Source organism: Calliphora vicina, chromosome 2 (assembly GCF_958450345.1).
Source record: "Calliphora vicina chromosome 2, idCalVici1.1, whole genome shotgun sequence".
Lineage (NCBI taxonomy): Eukaryota > Metazoa > Arthropoda > Insecta > Diptera > Calliphoridae > Calliphora > Calliphora vicina.
The window spans coordinates 197,585-215,284 of NC_088781.1; the positions used below are offsets into that span (position 1 = coordinate 197,585).

At 32.5% G+C, this 17,700-nt stretch overlaps 1 protein-coding gene and 1 long non-coding RNA gene across 2 annotated transcripts; one reads left to right on the top strand and one right to left on the bottom strand.

Annotated features, from left to right (window-relative positions):
* Nucleotides 1-5,572: 5,572 nt before the first annotated feature.
* Wdr81 (WD repeat domain 81) lies at nucleotides 5,573-14,916 on the top strand. The gene is made up of 5 exons (XM_065499348.1): nucleotides 5,573-9,402; nucleotides 9,476-10,521; nucleotides 10,640-11,524; nucleotides 13,807-14,399; nucleotides 14,461-14,916. Exons 1-5 carry the CDS (start codon nucleotides 5,961-5,963, stop codon nucleotides 14,693-14,695), a joined length of 6,201 nt encoding a protein of 2,066 aa, XP_065355420.1. The 5' UTR covers nucleotides 5,573-5,960; the 3' UTR covers nucleotides 14,696-14,916.
* On the bottom strand, nucleotides 12,797-17,418 carry LOC135949896 (uncharacterized). The gene is made up of 2 exons (XR_010575912.1): nucleotides 16,840-17,418; nucleotides 12,797-14,691 (listed from the first exon to the last, which is right to left on the bottom strand). It is a non-coding gene; the product is annotated as an uncharacterized LOC135949896 (long non-coding RNA).
* Between the last annotated feature and the right edge of the window lie 282 nt (nucleotides 17,419-17,700).

The following is a 17,700-nucleotide window of genomic DNA, read 5'->3' on the forward strand; positions in this document are numbered from 1 at the left end:
ACCCTTCACCATGAGTGGCAAGGGTGTATATAAGTTTGTCATTCCGTTTGTAATTTCTACATTTTTCATTTGCGACCCCAAAAAGTATATATATTCTGGATCGTTATAGATAGCGGAGTCGATATAGCCATGTCCGCCTGTGGGTTGAAATCAACTTTCCGAAGCCCCCAAATAACTTACATCGACGATTCATACATCAATATCTCCGAAATTTTTCCGCCTCGGTTGCTATTTAAAATCGAGAAAATCGGTCCACAAATGGCTGAGATATATTTTTGACCTATATCTGTATTAGTAAGTCATTAATATAGACAATATGGATATCTAATGATAGATATTTCAAAAACCTTTGCAACGACGTATATAAGACCATAGTAAGTTGGACCTACAATGGGTCAAAATCGAAAAAATATTTTTTAACCCGAATTTTTTTCACCAAAAGATTTCTTTTCACTAAATGTTATAAAAAAAATTTAAAAAAACGGAAAATTTCTTTTTTTAAATTTAAAAAACAATTCGAAAAAAAAATTCCAAAAAAAATGGAAAAATAAAATTTCATTTTTGTTTACCTAAAGATATTTAAAATTTTTATTTTAAAGTATTATTTGGTGAAGGGTATATAAGATTCAGCACAGCCTAATATAGCTCTCTTACTTGTAGGGTTTTTAATTTCCCGACCTTTTTTGATTCCCGGGAATCGGGAAAATTTTTCTCTACATTCCCGGGTACGCGACTATTCCCGAAATATATAATAATACTGTAACTTATAAATATATTGTAGCAAAATATCATATACAAAATTAATGTTATAATCATTATATATAGAGCTTCGTATTAGTTAATTCAATTTGAGCTTGGTTCACTAAAATCTTAATCCGTAATTAAAAAATGCAAGCCTTTCATTTCATAAATCCATTCCCAATATCTAATTCTTTAGCTTCCTTCAAAAGCTTCATTTAAATTGAATTAATTTTGAAGTTAATTAATAACAGAATTTATTCAAACTTTGAATGATTAAATTTTTGTTGATTCAAATCTACTACAAATTGAGTTAAAATTTGTTTTCTTCATTCAGTATTATTTAGCTTTTTTGTTATTTACAAAATGAATTGAAACAAATTTTCTTAAGCCTTTTAGTGAAAGGAATTAACTGAATCGTTAAGATTAAAACTTATTTTGATCTCAAAAATGGAATTAAGAATTAATTCCTTCGATCCTTTGTTATATATTTTATATGTACATACTATACATAAAGTCTTCATTTAATGCTTTGTTATTTACAAAATATAAAAGTTTATACAAATAATTTTTTTAAAAAAATATAATGACGGAAAGCTTAGAGATGAAAATTTCCAAATTATTGGATTCAAAGGTGTTTATTCACAAAATCAAGTCCAACATTTGCAAAACACACTCATTATAAAGCTGCCTTGGTAACAACCAAGAACTATTGCTGTGTTTAATTTCAAGGCCAAAATCAATTCTATACTTGGAAATACCAAATGGTGTGCAGCCATCAACAGTAGGGGTCTTTGTTCTATTAGAATTTTGTGGAATAATTCGCACTGGTCCATCTTGGCATTGACGATAATTCACCTTTATTTCTAGATCATGAAGTTTTCCATATGTCTTATTAAATGTTAAATGCCGAGATAAAAACTGTAAAAAAAAAACTTTTCACTTTTTTTTTAAAAAAAATTAGAGTTCTAACTTGTTTTCTTTGTAGTTTCGTCAGTTTTTAATTCCCGGGAATCCCGACTAAAAATCCCGGGAATCGGGTAATGAAAAAATTGGCAAAATTCCCGGGAAATTTGTCCAATATACATATGTAATTACTCATGATGTGGTAACACTGACACATAGACCATATACAAGTAATAAAATCACAATCAGGGATGGCAAAGTTGGTACAATTGTACTTTTTTTGGTACAATTCCAAGATGAAAAGTACCATGGTACAGCAATGACTCATTTGTTACAATTATTTCTAGCTTAAAATATAAATTTAAAAATTTTATTTCATTAATTAATTTATTTTAGTTTCATTAACAAATAAAATGTTAATAGTTTGCTCTTAGAAGTTATAGCAATGCTTGTAATAGTTGTTGAAATATGAAAGAAATTACTTCAGATTATTATTTTTAATGTTAGACATTTTTGGAATCGCCTATGAAAAACAGTTTTCATTTAAACGCCTAAAGTTATAGTCATGAAATTTGGGCAGTAGGTTCCACTCCCACCGCATATATCTATAAAGAAGGGATATATTAATATCTTATAAACCAATACAGATACAAAAAACATTTAAAATAGAGAGTAAACATTCGAACCTTTAAGGAGAGAAAACGGGTGAAAACTGTGTTTTAGTACTATGTATTTTAATCCAATAAACACAGAAATATAATTTAAAAGTAAATTTTTAATTAGGCTTAAGTTCATTTTTATTACAATTTATTTGTAATAATTCAAAGAATATCACTGAATACTAAAATTTTAGACAATTGGCAAATTGGAATGCATTTTCTACCCTGCCAAGGGCGTCATCAACAATCTTCATTGTCAAGGTCTATTTGTAAATATCATCTATTTAACTTACTATTATCAGGAATTAGAATATGGGAAGCCTAATTCATATTTATCAGGTATGTTCTGCAAATCACATTTTATAAAAGTGGTTTGAAATCACATAAAAGGTGTTCTGAGCACATAATTTTGTGATTTTAAAACGTTCAACAAAGTCACTAATGTTTTCAAATCACTTGGTTATTTCTGCGGCTATTGCATGGAAAATATTAAAATAAATTATTTAAATAAATTAAACAATATGTCCTTTATTAATTTTCTTATAGAATTACTTGTTTTATTAAAAAAACACTTAAAATTTAATAAAAATCTAGAGACACCTTTTCTGCTGTAAAAAGTTTATTTGCTTTTGTGATTTCTTTTGTGGTTTCAGGTTTGTTTTCAGTTGTCAGCTGTTTATGATTTTCGAAAATACATGGAAGCTTGCCAGATTAAAATTTTTTAATGTCTGTCTAAAATATGTTCAATATCTTTAAATTAATTATAGAATTCGTCATAAAATTTATAATATTTGTTAGATTATATTATAAGTTATCAATATGCGTTAAGTTTTTTGCGCAAATTGGAAAAAAAAATGCAACAAAGTTGAAGCAAGTGGTAACCAAAAGCAATTGTGTACTGTGGCAGCTTTGCTGTTTTGTTTTCTTTTTGACATAGTGGTTGAGCTTGCGCCATAGTTTTTGCAAAATGTTTATAAAATGTAATTCCATTCTTTTTAATTCAATTAAAGATATAACAGAAGCTCCAGGCATTTTTTTATTTTCACTTTAATATTTCTACAAAATTATTTGCAAAACAAAACATTTAAAATAAACGAATCAGCTGTTTTCTTGTGCTTTCGAAAATTTAAAATCACACCGAAAAATACAATAACAGTGTGATTTACAGAACAGGCACAAATCACACGTGTGATTTTAAAACAGTATGTGATTTGAAATCACGTGGATTACAGAACATACCTGTATATTATTTGTAAATTAGACGAAATTTCAAATATTTTTATAATATATGTGTATTCTTATTATTACAAATTTATCATTTTTGGTGTTGATTCGTGTTTTTCAGAAAGAAAGAAAAACACAAAAACATTCATAGCTGAATTGTTAACCAAAGGTTGACTACAGCAACACTAATAAAAACAAGTAAGAGTGCTATATTCGGCTGTGCCGAATCATATATACCCTTCACCAAATTATACTTCAACATTTTAAATATAATAAAAATTCGGGTTAAAATTTTTTTCCGATTTTGACCCATTGTAGGTCCAACTTACTATGGTCTTATATACGTCGTTGCAAATGTCTTTGAAATATCTATCATTAGATATCCATATTGTCTATATTAATGGCTTAGTAATCCAGATATAGGTCAAAAATAAGTCAAAAATCGAGGTTGTCTTGGTTTTTTACTCATATCTCAGCCATTTGTGGACCGATTTTGCTGATTTTAAATAGCAAAATTCTCGAAAGCATGTCTGACAGAATTATTGAAGATTTAGATCCCGAAGATATCTGGGGTCTTCAGAAAACTGATTTCAACAGACAGACAGACAGACGGACAGACAGACGGACATGGCTTAATCGACTCCGCTATCTATAAGGATCCAGAATATATATACTTTATAGGGTCGGAAATGAAAAATGTAGAAATTACAAACGGAATGACAAACTTATATATACCCTTCTCACGAAGGTGAAGGGTATAAAAATGATAAATTTGTAATAATAAGAATACACATATATAATAAAAATATTTGAAATTTCGTCTAATTTACAAATACTATAAATATGAATTAGGCTTCCCATATTCTAATTCCTAATAATAGTAAGTTAAATAGATGATATTTACAAATAGACCTTGACAATGAAGATTGTTGATGACGCCCTTGGCAGGGTAAAAAATGCATTCCAATTTGCCAATTGTCTAAAATTTTAGTATTCAGTGATATTCTTTGAATTATTACAAATAAATTATAATAAAAATGAACTTAAGCCTAATTAAAAATTTACTTTCAAATTATATATATAAAAAAAGTTCGAATCATTACCAAAAAAATCTATAAATAAACACAGAAATAAATTTTAAATCGTTTTCTTTGCTTATCAAAAAATACCAAATATTAATTTGGTATATTTGAACTAAGGAGTAGAAATCATTAATATTTGGTACTTTTTCCATAAAATATGATTTTTTTATAAATTGATATAGGCATATGAATATTTTATTATGAGCAATGGGGGAAAAGGTACCAAAAAGAGAAGTAAACCTGAAAACAAATTTAATTCAAATCTATTAAGACAGTTTTGACTCCTACAGACATACGACAATTAATTAAATCTGGGTCAACAGTTTGGTACATTGTTGAAGATGGTAAAGGGAAATTGGTACTTTTTTTCTAATGAGCTTAATGGTATAAAAGTGCCGAAAAGAGAGACCTTTCTTTTTATAGATATGAGCGAATGGAATCCTCTTTATTCTAGTCTTATAATAAATCCATATCAGTTACATTAAAGAAATGTTATGCCTATTTACAACAAACATTCAGAATAACTTAGTTTCAAATATTAAAATTTTTCTAGTACATTTGAAAAAGATATTTTATACTTTTTTTTAAGTGATTTGATACAATCAGTTTCAAAAAAGTACAATTTTCAATGCTTGTTGGTACAATTTATAAATTTCATTTGCCATCGCTGATCACAATAAATCATATATACCAAGGTGCATTTAATAAGGTGCCATCGACAGCACAGCTGATTATAGAAATAGCACGCACAAATGTCAAACTACATATATAAAAAATATCCGCCCGTACGCCCGTATGTCAAACTCTATATATAAAAAATAAGTGAATTCGCCTGTATTTATTTCAATTCGCCACTGCTGTCACCTTGTTAAATACGCCTTGATTCAATTAGTAATTTTTACTGATTGTTTTGATTCTTCATTCGTATTTTTTAACAGAAAATAAAAGTGACAAACAGTGCAAAGTTTGTATTACTTGTGTATTGTAGAAGTTTATTATTTATAAAACATACAAACAAGTATCCATATAATATCTATTAATTAACGTGAACCAAGTGCATGTTTTAATTGTTAAATAGAAAAACAACCTGTAACGTGGAAATAAGAAATTTTAATAATTAGTTTAGAGTCAAATCAAACCAAGAGTTTGTGCTAATTTGAACACCCGTCATTTTGATAAACGAAAAATAAAAGAATTTATTTATTGAAAAAAAGACGTGAGATAAAAACTACGATTAATATGTTAAGCTTGTGATAACAACAATTTTCTTTGTTATTTTGCATTATAATTACGTTTTTTCCACCACAACTACATCAGCACCATTGTCAGTATTTAGGGCAGATACTGCAATATGGAATTTGTGTGTTTAGAAATTGGTTTAAATTATCAACATGTGGCTGACACAAATCAACCTTTGCGTTATCAATTGATTTGCGATAAGCATTGGCTGCAGATCTTAGAGAAAAAACGAAAAATCGCCAGTTTTCCTCTATATCCAAAATTAGATAAAAGAGCTCATCCGGAGGGTGATTTAGAACATCCTTGGTGTCGTATTCTATTGCAGCTGTATAAGAAACAGCCTAATGTAAAGGTGCACGCTTTACCAGCGACTGTTTTAGATGCTGAGAATAACTCGGAGTTTGCAAGTAGTATACCCTTGAGCTATTCCCAATCTGTATTTGAGGTTATGTCAACAAACTTTAAGAATTTATGGGAGAATTTCTATAAGAATAGTCCAGAAGCTCATTTAAAGTCCGAGAAGCATATTAAACAACAAATGAAAGCGGGTCGCTCACCATCGGGCAGTATTTTACCTTATGATGTGGTATTGAAAGAACTTATAACACGGGTATTCAAATGTCCAGTTATTCACTGCAAACTAGATCGTTTGAGGGAGGACTCTATTGATATACAAGCGGAAGACGAGGTTCAAGAATGTCATGCTAACATTATGCCTGCCTTAGTTGCTATAGAGACCTCTTCTTATTTTGCAGTGTTTTTCTATCCTCCATTTATTTCTACTTCATTGTATGACTGTATTACCTTTAGTCCAGCAATATTGACCAAGAACTATAATAAATCTTTGTTTTTGGTCTATCAACTACTACAGATTTATAAGTCCCTTCACAGTCAGGGTTTACTGTTAGGAAATGTTTTTCTTCAGGATATTTTACTAAATGAAAACTTATGGATTTTGCTGGTACCTTCTTTGGAGGCAAATATATTGCCATTTTATTTGGATGAGGCTCTATCGCACTCGTCAAGTGAAGTTGCAGGACATCAGGATTTAGAATATGATCATATAACCGAAGAGGCTGAACATTTATCTGTTTCTAACTTGAAATTAGATTTAAAATTCTCTTACGATTTAAAGCAATTTTCCTTAAGAGATTATTGTGAAATGTGGTGTAATGGTTTGCTGAGCAACTATGATTATTTAACCCTGCTTAATAATGCAGCTGGGAGATCTCTTTCAAATCCCTCCTACCATCACATAATGCCATGGGTGTCGAATTTTTCTTCACGTAGCGGTGCCAATTGGCGTGATTTGTCTAAGAGCAAATATCGTTTGAATAAAGGTGATATTCATCTTGATCTTATGTTTCAACATGCTGCACAACAATCAAACAAGGAATTGGAATCAACTTTTCCCTCTAATACGCCACAAACACCACATCACGTGTCCGATTTTCTATCGGAAATTACTTATTTTGTTTATATGGCTCGAAGAACACCACAACACATCCTTAGGGAACATGTCAGACCCATTTGGGTGCCTGCGGAATACCCGGCCTCTATACAAAGACTACAAGAATGGACACCAGATGAATGTATTCCGGAATTCTACTCAGATCCTATGATTTTCAAGTCCATACATGAAGATTTGCCAGATTTGGAAATTCCTTCGTGGGCTTCCTGCCCCGAGGATTTTATTTGTAAACACCGCGAAGCTTTAGAATCTCAATATGTCAGCGAAAGATTGCACCATTGGATAGACTTGAATTTTGGTTGTAAATTAAGTGGTAAAGCAGCCATAAAATCTAAGAATGTCTGCCTTACAATGGTCGATCAACATAAGAACCTTTGTCAGCGCGGTATAGTGCAATTATTTACACATGCGCATCCAGCCAAGAGAACCAATTCAATATGGTTTAACAAAACTGCACCCCGAATGCAAAACCTATTTCCTGCTGGTGGTAGAAAATCTGAAAAGACTTCCAAATCAAAAGAAGCTAAACATTTGGCCAAGAGTACAGAGAACCTTAATAAATATTCAGATTCGTTGGATATTTTAGATACAAAATCCACTTATTCCTCTAAGACGTCACCCAAGTTGTCTCTAAAAATACCTTCCAATCAAGAAGATGCCACAATATCATCCAACGTTTACAAATCCACTAACATTATTGAGCTTCCCAAAGACTATAATCCCTGTGCACTGTTGCAATATTTGGAAACGGCTCAACAATTCATAGCTAAAACGTTTCCACTGCAAAAACCAACTGAAAATGCTCAAGAAAAGATTTACAGCAGCGACTTACTTTTTGAGGATTATAGCGAGAATCATAGTTTTACCAATCAACTGTTCAATGATGTTTCTCCCACAAAAAGTGCAGCAGGTTCTAAACAGAAACCCAAACTATTGACAGCAGCAAAGCTCTTGCCAACAACCCATAAACCACGATCTCCACAACATTCCCTAGAGAAAAAACTACAGGATTTACAAATATTGGGTTGCTTGATAGTGGAAATATTTGATTTACCAAAATTAAGGCCCCTAATAGGACACAATTTAACCCCTATATTTGAAGAACGATTAACGGCATGTCTAACCACCTTTGCTCTTAACAAACACGAAATACCCAAGTGTTTAAGGTCAATAACTCTGCAGCTGCTCAATTTGAATAGTGAACATATAATTACGGAAAATGGACTACCATTACCCTCAGCCCAGCAACTTTTGGAGCCAATATATCAGAATCTTCTTATACCCTTTCCCGGCAATTACTATCCCTCATATGCCTTAATTAGGTCTCTGCAATCGTTTGATTTTGCCTCCATTCTCCTCGAACTACACACTCACTTTCACTGCAACGGCATGGACTGTGGCAAATATGCGGAAATTGATCGACTGCGCGTTCTGTACGAGCGTAAAATAGCTAAGTGTAAAGTTATGTCTTGCTGTGCTCATATACGCCGCCTTCTAGATCCCGTTGGCTATGAACAGTTTCCCTCTATTGATTTACTGTTACTTCATATTATTGATCTGTTAACTCAAGAACACACCTCCATACTGGCTTCTTGGAATCTATTTGATGCGGTGGCCCAGTCTTTGGGTGTTGCTCAAACACAAAAACTCTTGTTACAACCTCTCATGAAACTCTACGATGTTGAGAGTTTTGAACGTGGCATGACATCTGTGCGCAATCGTTCTCTATCGGATTCGATTACAAGTACCACGGGTCATTTGCGCTTTTCTACCAACAGCTCTTTTAAATCGCGCAAATCTGTTAAGCTCTATCATCAAATATTTTTGCTCAGGCTGATAGTGCGTTTTGGTTTGAAATGTTTTTTGAGCAACTTTATTGCACCCCTCATAGAGGCAGTGGGTGGTTATAAGGAACCTGAGGATGGTAATGGACTGCACTATCATAGCACTATGGCGGAGAGACGTACTAGTAAGAATATCAGTTATGCCACTAGTACTGCGGGTAATGAAGAGGATTTGACTTTAATGTCACCCGAAAAGAGTGATGATTTGGAGAACAACACCTTGTCAGTGGATATGGATGGTAAGCTCATATGAACGTATTACACATATTGAATTTATTAAAGTAAAATGTTGTTCATTTCATTTGTGTAAAGCATCTCATTTGAAGCCGGATATTGAGGATGTTTTTAGCTTCGATGACGATGCCAATTCAGATCGCATATCAACGTCCGATCATCTCTCTAATAGGTCTCTAGACTCTTTCGATATGAGACCCACCACTGCCGAAGAAGCCAAGGAAGACGATGAACGCCAGCTGGACACCACACCCGAAAAACTGGCCATTTCCGAAATCATATATGGTTCTAAAATATCCAATAATTCCTTTGAGGAACCAGACAAAATCTCTTTGAACAGTCAAAATGCCAATGGAGATTCACCGATTAATCTCAGCCAACTAGGACCACGTTCACCAACTATATCAATTCCAGCCAGTGTATTTCGCAGATCATATCAACTAAATACTATTGATTGTGACATTGGTTCTCGTAAAAGCATCGATTCATTTGAAATTCTTCAAAACGCCGCAGAAGAAGAGGAAAAACAAAAGAGAAAAGAAAGTAGGTCGGAGGTTCTAGAAACAGGCACTACAGATGGCGAAGATAGTAAAAGACTAGACGAAAATTCCAAAGAATTTTCTCAAGAAGCCTGTGATTCACTGCAAGCCTCAGTTATTTCGAAAATGTCCGAAGAGAAGTCACTACAAAATAATTGTATCTCTGAAATGAGTAGCAAAAGTTTAGTATGGCTTTCGCATCGCTTAGGACCAGTTTTAACTTCTAGATTTATCACGAAAAATCTACTCAAAATGCTAACCTTGTGTTATGTGGGCCAAGAGAATCTATTACCTGAAACAGGACCGCTAGTTGAAGCTCATCTTTTGAATTATTTCACCGTATCTGATGCTAGAGTAGTGGGTGATCGCAGTGCTGTGCGGGTTCTCGAATGTTTAATGACTATTGCTGCCTTGTACGGTGAACAAGTGATATTGCTACAATATTTCCCGCACATTAGTGAATTGGTGGGCTTGAGCACTAGACGTATTACTGGTAGTTTGGAGGGAGCTTTAATCAGCACTTTACAATTGTTAAAATATTTGATTCCCTGTCTAACAGATGCTACCATTATGGAACATTTAAAGGTGAAAAAATTAAGATTCAATTTATTTAATTCTAATCATTTTCATATCGAATGTGTCGCTGAATTTGATCTACTTACATTCTCTAATTTTGAGTCGTTATTAATTTTATACTTTTTAGGACTTATTTTTAGATTCAATTATACTACCTGTTTTACGATTTTTGGCCTCATCCCATGTCCTAATGCCTAGTGGTTATTTGGGCCGCTCAGTATTATCGCGTAAACTTTTAGATGCTATATATGTATTAAGTGTGCGTCTGGGTTCTGATATGACACGAGAACATCTATGCAATTCCGTTTTAAGGCCATTCTTCCTCATCTTTGATAAAGCTTTCGGGGAGACTATACATTTCGAGGCTGATTACAATTCCTTTAGTATAACACCACCCAGTAAAGAACACCAATTGGAAAATAAACGCGAATTAGAAGAAATACGCGATGTATTTTCTCCAGCTTTGGCTCACAGTGCATATTTGGCCTTCCTGCGTTTTCTCGGCGAAGATATAATGAAAAGAACAGTTTTGAATTTAGAATTTATTCTGACGCTCTGTCACGAATTTGAATTACCTGATTATAATGCTTTTCCAAGTGTACCTCGCAGATCAAGTGATGCTGTTGATTGTCCTACAAATGCCTGTTTAGATTCTGGACGTGAACAACAGGCCGCAAATAGTTTTGGCACGCAAGTGGTGGGTAATCGCATAGATGTGGCCAGTCCAGTGGCTCAACCTTTCAGTAGAGTGAAATATAACGATGCTCCACTTCAAAGTCTTGATACAATGGAAGTTTTAGATATGGTGGCGTATAAATTTGAACATTTACCAAATACACGTTATTTAAAGGGGAATTGGTTGGCCTATTGGCGTCATGAAATAACACGTTCAGATAAGGATACTACGTTGAATTTGAAACAGATTAAATTGCAGTCGTTTATCGGTCACACGAATTCGGTGCGTTCAATTGTGGCTTTGGACAATGAAAACAGTTTTATATCAGCTTCGAAGGTGAGAGATTATTGTTTAACTACACTATGCCTTTTTCAAAATCGGGTTTCTTACATATTCTGGTAGACAAACGTCAAGTACACCTCTGTTAAAAAATTCAGTCAGTAATTAAAAAAAACCCTAACTCATTTCAAAAATAGTTTGAAAGAAAAAGCGCTAACTCATTTTTGGTTGATATTAAAAGAAACAACTTTTCTAAAAGTATTTTTTGATATATTAGAAATTTTAAGTTTTTTTTCACTTTCCCTTTCAGACTTTATATAGTTTTTTCCTTCTCCTGTAAAGTAACTAAAAGTTGAGATACGACCTTTCTATATTAAGCCATCGATATGTTCTGGAATAGATAGCGGAGTTGATATAGCAATGTCCGTCTGTTTGTTGAAATCAACTTTCTGAAGCCCCTGTTAGGTTGTACCCTCTTGGTAATACCTATATTAAATGAATTATACTCAGCCCAATTATGAATAAAAATTCCCCGGGAGTTTTTTCCCTTTTCCCATTCTTCCTATTCAAATTCAATGGGAAAAATCTCCCGGGAACAAATTTCCGAAGAATTTTTTATTCATAATTGGGCTGACTATGTTTAACAACGTTCGAATCTATTCTTGCTTATTTTTTTATGCAACTCTACATGGAAGTACTTTACTAGGTTCTAGGTTCTATTGTTTGCCATCAGAATATGCTTGTTCTTTTAGCATTACAAAAACACTCTTCATATTGTCTTCGACGTTAGCATTACGTTCATCTTATTTAAATACGCAACATATTCCATCTTCGTCTCTAATTAAAACTTGTAATTTGTTTTATTATAGTAAGAAATTTACATGATTGAAACATCAATATATCCGCTATAGTCCACCGCGACTACATCAATTTTTTTACCAAAATATATTCTTTTAAAGTATGTATACTTTGGCGAAGGATATATAAGATTCGGCACAGCCGAATATAGGACACTTAGAGCTAGTATCTGGGATAAAGATAATCTACATTCTTCGTTTAAACCTAAATTAAACTAAAAATTGTGTTTCTCACTTATTGGGGGTTATTATGTAATTCGATTCGAAACGAAACACTTTCGAAATAACATGTAGGTATAAAGCATACAAATCGAACGAATTTCTTTTCGAAAAGAGTTACATAATAACCCCCATTGTTTATTTACTATATAATCTCGGTTTAACTGAGCATCATTGGTGAGTTAAACCTAAGTATAAAATGCCAAAGCACAAATAGATGAAAAATAAAATAAACAATTCAGCACAGCAGCTCTTTGTTTTGATTTGCTTTATTAACATCAATATAATTTTTAATATACATTTTATATACTTTAATGTCACTTTTTCTTTTACAAAGTTAAAATTTACAAAAAAGTTATGTATAAAATTTTAAGTACATATTGCCATATTTATATGAAAAATTTTGAGGAATGCACATGTGATTACACAGAAAAGTATGGCAATGCTTACAAAATTAATCCATTAGTGAGAAATACAATCATTGGTTAAATCCCGGCAAAATATGTTTCATTTTTAATATAACAGCGTGTTAAGCTGAGTTTAACTGACAAGTAAGAAACTAGCTCCCCATAGTGGGGAGGTTATATTGGGTTAGTGTACAAATATTGTCCAACATACACCTTAACCCTCTAACCGGCCAATTTTAATTTGAGGTAAACAAATATACCAGGTTATTGTTTGAATAAAAAAAATACGTTGGAATAAAAAAAAAACAAAAGACAAGTGCACGTTCATATTTATCACAAGTAAATTGTTTGTCTCTTTACACATATTTACCGTTATAACGGGAGAAATAAGCAAATAAAGCAGCATTACATACATTTAACATACCCCGCCTAAAGGCAGCCTTGCCGGTTAGAGGGTTAAAGTATGTATACCAATCTGATCAGGATCACTCTGAGTCATAATTGAATTTGGTTGGAATCGGTACATTATTTTTCCTTGCTTTACCAGAAAATAGTTAAGTTCTCATTAATATCTTAATTATATAAATATCCAAACAAAATTCAACATATATGGTTAACTTGCACTACCAAATTTAGTATAGATCGTTCCATAATTAGTCATAGTCATCCCATATAAGGCCCACTTCCAAAAAACTCTTTAACGAGCATAAATCTCATAAAAATATTGGTATCCAAATAAATTTCATTTTATGATTGACCGACTTGTTTTTTAAATATATATAAAATTCGCACAGCAGATACTGAGTTTTTTTTCCATATATTGTAAATATATCTTAACTTATAATCTCTGCTTTAGGACAAAACAGTTAAATTGTGGTCACTTCGCAGCGAAGGAGATGGTACAAAAGCCACCTCCTGCCAATTTACTTATACTGCCCACAAGAAATCCATACATTCCCTGGCATTTCTCGAATACATGCGTTTTGTAGTTTCTTGTGATTCTGGTGTTCATATATGGGATCCTTTCATAGGAAGACCTTTAGGCATACTGGACTCACCTAAACACAATCCTATAACCGTGGTGAAATGTTTGCCATCCCCGTCTCCTTTGATTGTGGCCGGCACAGCAGAAGCTTCAGTAAAAATTATCGATGCACGTTGCATGCAGTATGTCAATGAGTGGCGTGTTAGTACAAATACACAAAATAATGGCACCGTTAGATGTTTAACGGTTGCACCTTCGGGTAATTGGATGGCAGTGGGTTTATCCTCAGGCTCCATAGTCATGTTGGATGCTCGCACGGGCATGATTATGAATTCCTGGCGGCCCATGGAATGTGATTTGTTGCAATTGGCTGCACCCAATGATCAACAATTGATAAGTTCTGCTTTGGATCACAGTCTGGCGGTGTGGCATGCTCATGATGGTATTTTGCATTATCAATTAAGGTGAGTCGACATTTGTTATTTATTATAAAAACTCTTCTTATTTATGTGTCACTTCTTTTAGGCCTCCCGCTGAACCAGCTCATTTTCTACAAACTATTGGCTCTGAATTGGTATATGCCACCACCGGAAATCGAATTGGCATATATTCAGATCTTAGTAGTTCTCATGCCTCTAACAATGTTACCAAATTACGTTCAGAAAATTTCCGGGGTGTTCTAACTTCTTTAGCAGTTTTACCTTTAAATCACGCTTTTCTGGCTGGTAATGAAAGCGGCAATATATCATTGCTATGCTGAAATTATACGAACATGTTTTAATATTTTTAAATAATGTTTAAGCTACTAAACAATTGTTTGCATACACATTTTGAATGTTTTGTAGTACAACCTTCTTAGGATTTTTTACTTCCAAACGCAACATACTGTTATTAATATTATTTTTTTTAATATATAAGTAGATATGTATAAAAAAATATATTTATTTATAAACATACACAATATTTTCTGAAATGATTTTATTTATTTAATAGTTTTCTTTATTTACACCAAATACAAATCATTACTGTCCATAACTAAAACGACAAAATTAAGATATACCTGAAAATTGGCTTCTTTCTGAAAAATAAGCTAACTTTTTTGTTACCCTACTAATGATGCTTCTGTTCTGCAGAAAAAATTAAATATGTACGTAATTACAAATTTATAAATGATTAATGATATTATTTTGTTAGTCTATTTATGTTGGTGTTTTATTATAAATGTTCATATGAATGAATATTTATATTCAAACATTCATTAAATTTTTAGAACACAATTTATAAATCTGCTGGCAACTCTGCGATGTCAAGATAAATGTGTTTATTTTGTGTTCCCAGAAAATTATTCTAATTTAACTAAAAATAATTAATAAATGTGTAGTTAAAGTAAAAATAATAATATCAATACTTCTGTTAATAAAATTTAGGAAATTCTCACTCAATAAAACATAGAAAGTAAGCAAACAATAAATATTACATCAACAAATAAGTATATACATATATTTGGTGCTACAAAATGCCGGCTACAAATGACGTCTATTTATGTCCAAAATGCAACAAAAATGTTAAAGATAACCAAAATAGTCTTGGATGTTGTATATATGGAAAATTTTATCATAGCAGCTGTCTCAAAATAACAACATTAATTTTTATACAACCACAAAATGTTTAAATATACTGGTTTAAGTTGTAATAATGTTAATAAAACATCAACAAATACCCAAATTTCACAAACTGCTAATTTAAATAAGTCTACTATTGACACGAATGTGATGAATTGCGTATATGTTTCGTAGAACTATCATCTTCGTTGGAGAAGCAACAAGATTCTTATAAAATGGAGCTTGAAAAACCACTTCAGAATGGGATACAAGTATTTCAAAACAAAGTTGATGATATACTAAATGCTGTGCGTTCAGAATGCTCAGATAAAATTAGACAGCTAGAAGAAGAAGTGAAAAGCTGTGTTCATATTGTAAATGGAGTAGACAAATCATTAAATGATAAAATTTGTGACCTGAAAAACAAAACGATACACTTCAAAGAAGATTAAACAGAGCTAATATCGTAATACATGGTTTACCAAAGGGAATAAAAGACCTTCGATTTCCCATTGCCCGGATTGCAGCAATTTATAATGTTGAACTCTGGCCAATTGATATTCAACACTGCTGTTATATAATGGGTGGCAATTCAGTTTTGGTCAAATTTAACTATGTATACTAGAGACTGTATTATGTCTAACTTCTCTAAATCTAATCCAATATTACTTAAAGATGTAAGATGGTAGAGTTGCAAATCCCATTAAACTATTTGTTTGTTTGTTTTTCTTTAAGTTAAATTTGGCCTAAAAATACCGCCATCAGCAAATCTGGCTTACGCCCTTTAAGAGTCTCCTCCAGGAATTACCACATCGACCTATACCTTCGTATAGGAAGCCGGAATTCTCGAACTCAACTCCTGAGTTTTATGGTCTCCACCAAAATCCAATATGAGTTTTGTTTGGTACTCCACCAGTGTTCCAAATTGAGTTTTGTTTGGTACTCCACCACGACAAATTATAGGTTATAAATTATAACCAAAACGAATGCATGTGGTTAATGTGAAAACTTCGAAGAACCGTAACGCGGTACAGTTAGACGACGCCAACCATCAACCAATGCGAGTGAAACGCAATCCCTCGAAGGCAGCGAAAAAAGGACGGCCTGATTACCCTTAAACGATAATGGCAATGACGCGCGAGTTCTTCCTCCACCCAGAGCTGAATTACGAATGCATTAAACTATTTGATTATTTAAATGAATCTTCATCAAAATTAATATACATATCCCGGAAGATGTGGGAGGAAAATAAAATTAAAAAATTTAAGCTTATAAATGGTGATGTGCCCAAAGTACAACTTACTTATTAAATGGCTTAGAAAGAATATTTAACTTAAATGAATGTGCTGACTTGAAGGATGGTGCTACTGTTAATGGTGTAACTTTGTCTAGTTCGTGACTTATGCCATGTTTCCACGGCAGTCTGAATTACTTAATTCGCGTTTTGAATTACGATTGCGAATCAACCTGTTTACACGACAACATTCGTAATTCAGTTTGACATTTATTTATTTCTTCTTGTTTTTTTTCTTCTGTTTACACGTTTTGTTTTTTTGTTTGTTTGGTGCGAATTTTAAATTTGTAATTTGGCAATTTATAAAAAAGGTAAGTAAAAACATAAAATTGTAGCATTATTAATTAAACAAATATAATTTAATTATTATTTTCATTATTAGAAAAAAGAAAAGTGCAAGCAAGTGGTACCAGGGCAGCGAGCGGGCTTTATTAGAGGCACAAAGTATATATTCTGTGTTAGAGGTGTGGGCTGAAAGAATGGCAGAGCTGCTACTTCTACAAATGAATTTAACTTTAATCAGACTTTTTATTTCTTTTAATTTATTTAATACAAAAATCTTTTTCTTTATTTTGTTTTGACATTTTTGTTTGGACAGCTGATTTTAATATATAAATAATCGATAAAAATTAGAGATGACAGTCATTCGTTCGTAATTCATAAGGCCTAATTAGTTTGTACGTTCCGTTCCGTAACGAATCAGGTGTTTTGTTTTTAGCATAGGGAAAGTTCCCTACAAGAACAGTGACAGTCATTTGATGCATCATCTGATGGGTAGTGCTGATGGGTTTATACATCAGTTGTTCCCATCATTTTATTAAGGGCATCGGGAAAAAACTGATGGAAACATTCGTGTATGTGTGACTTTTT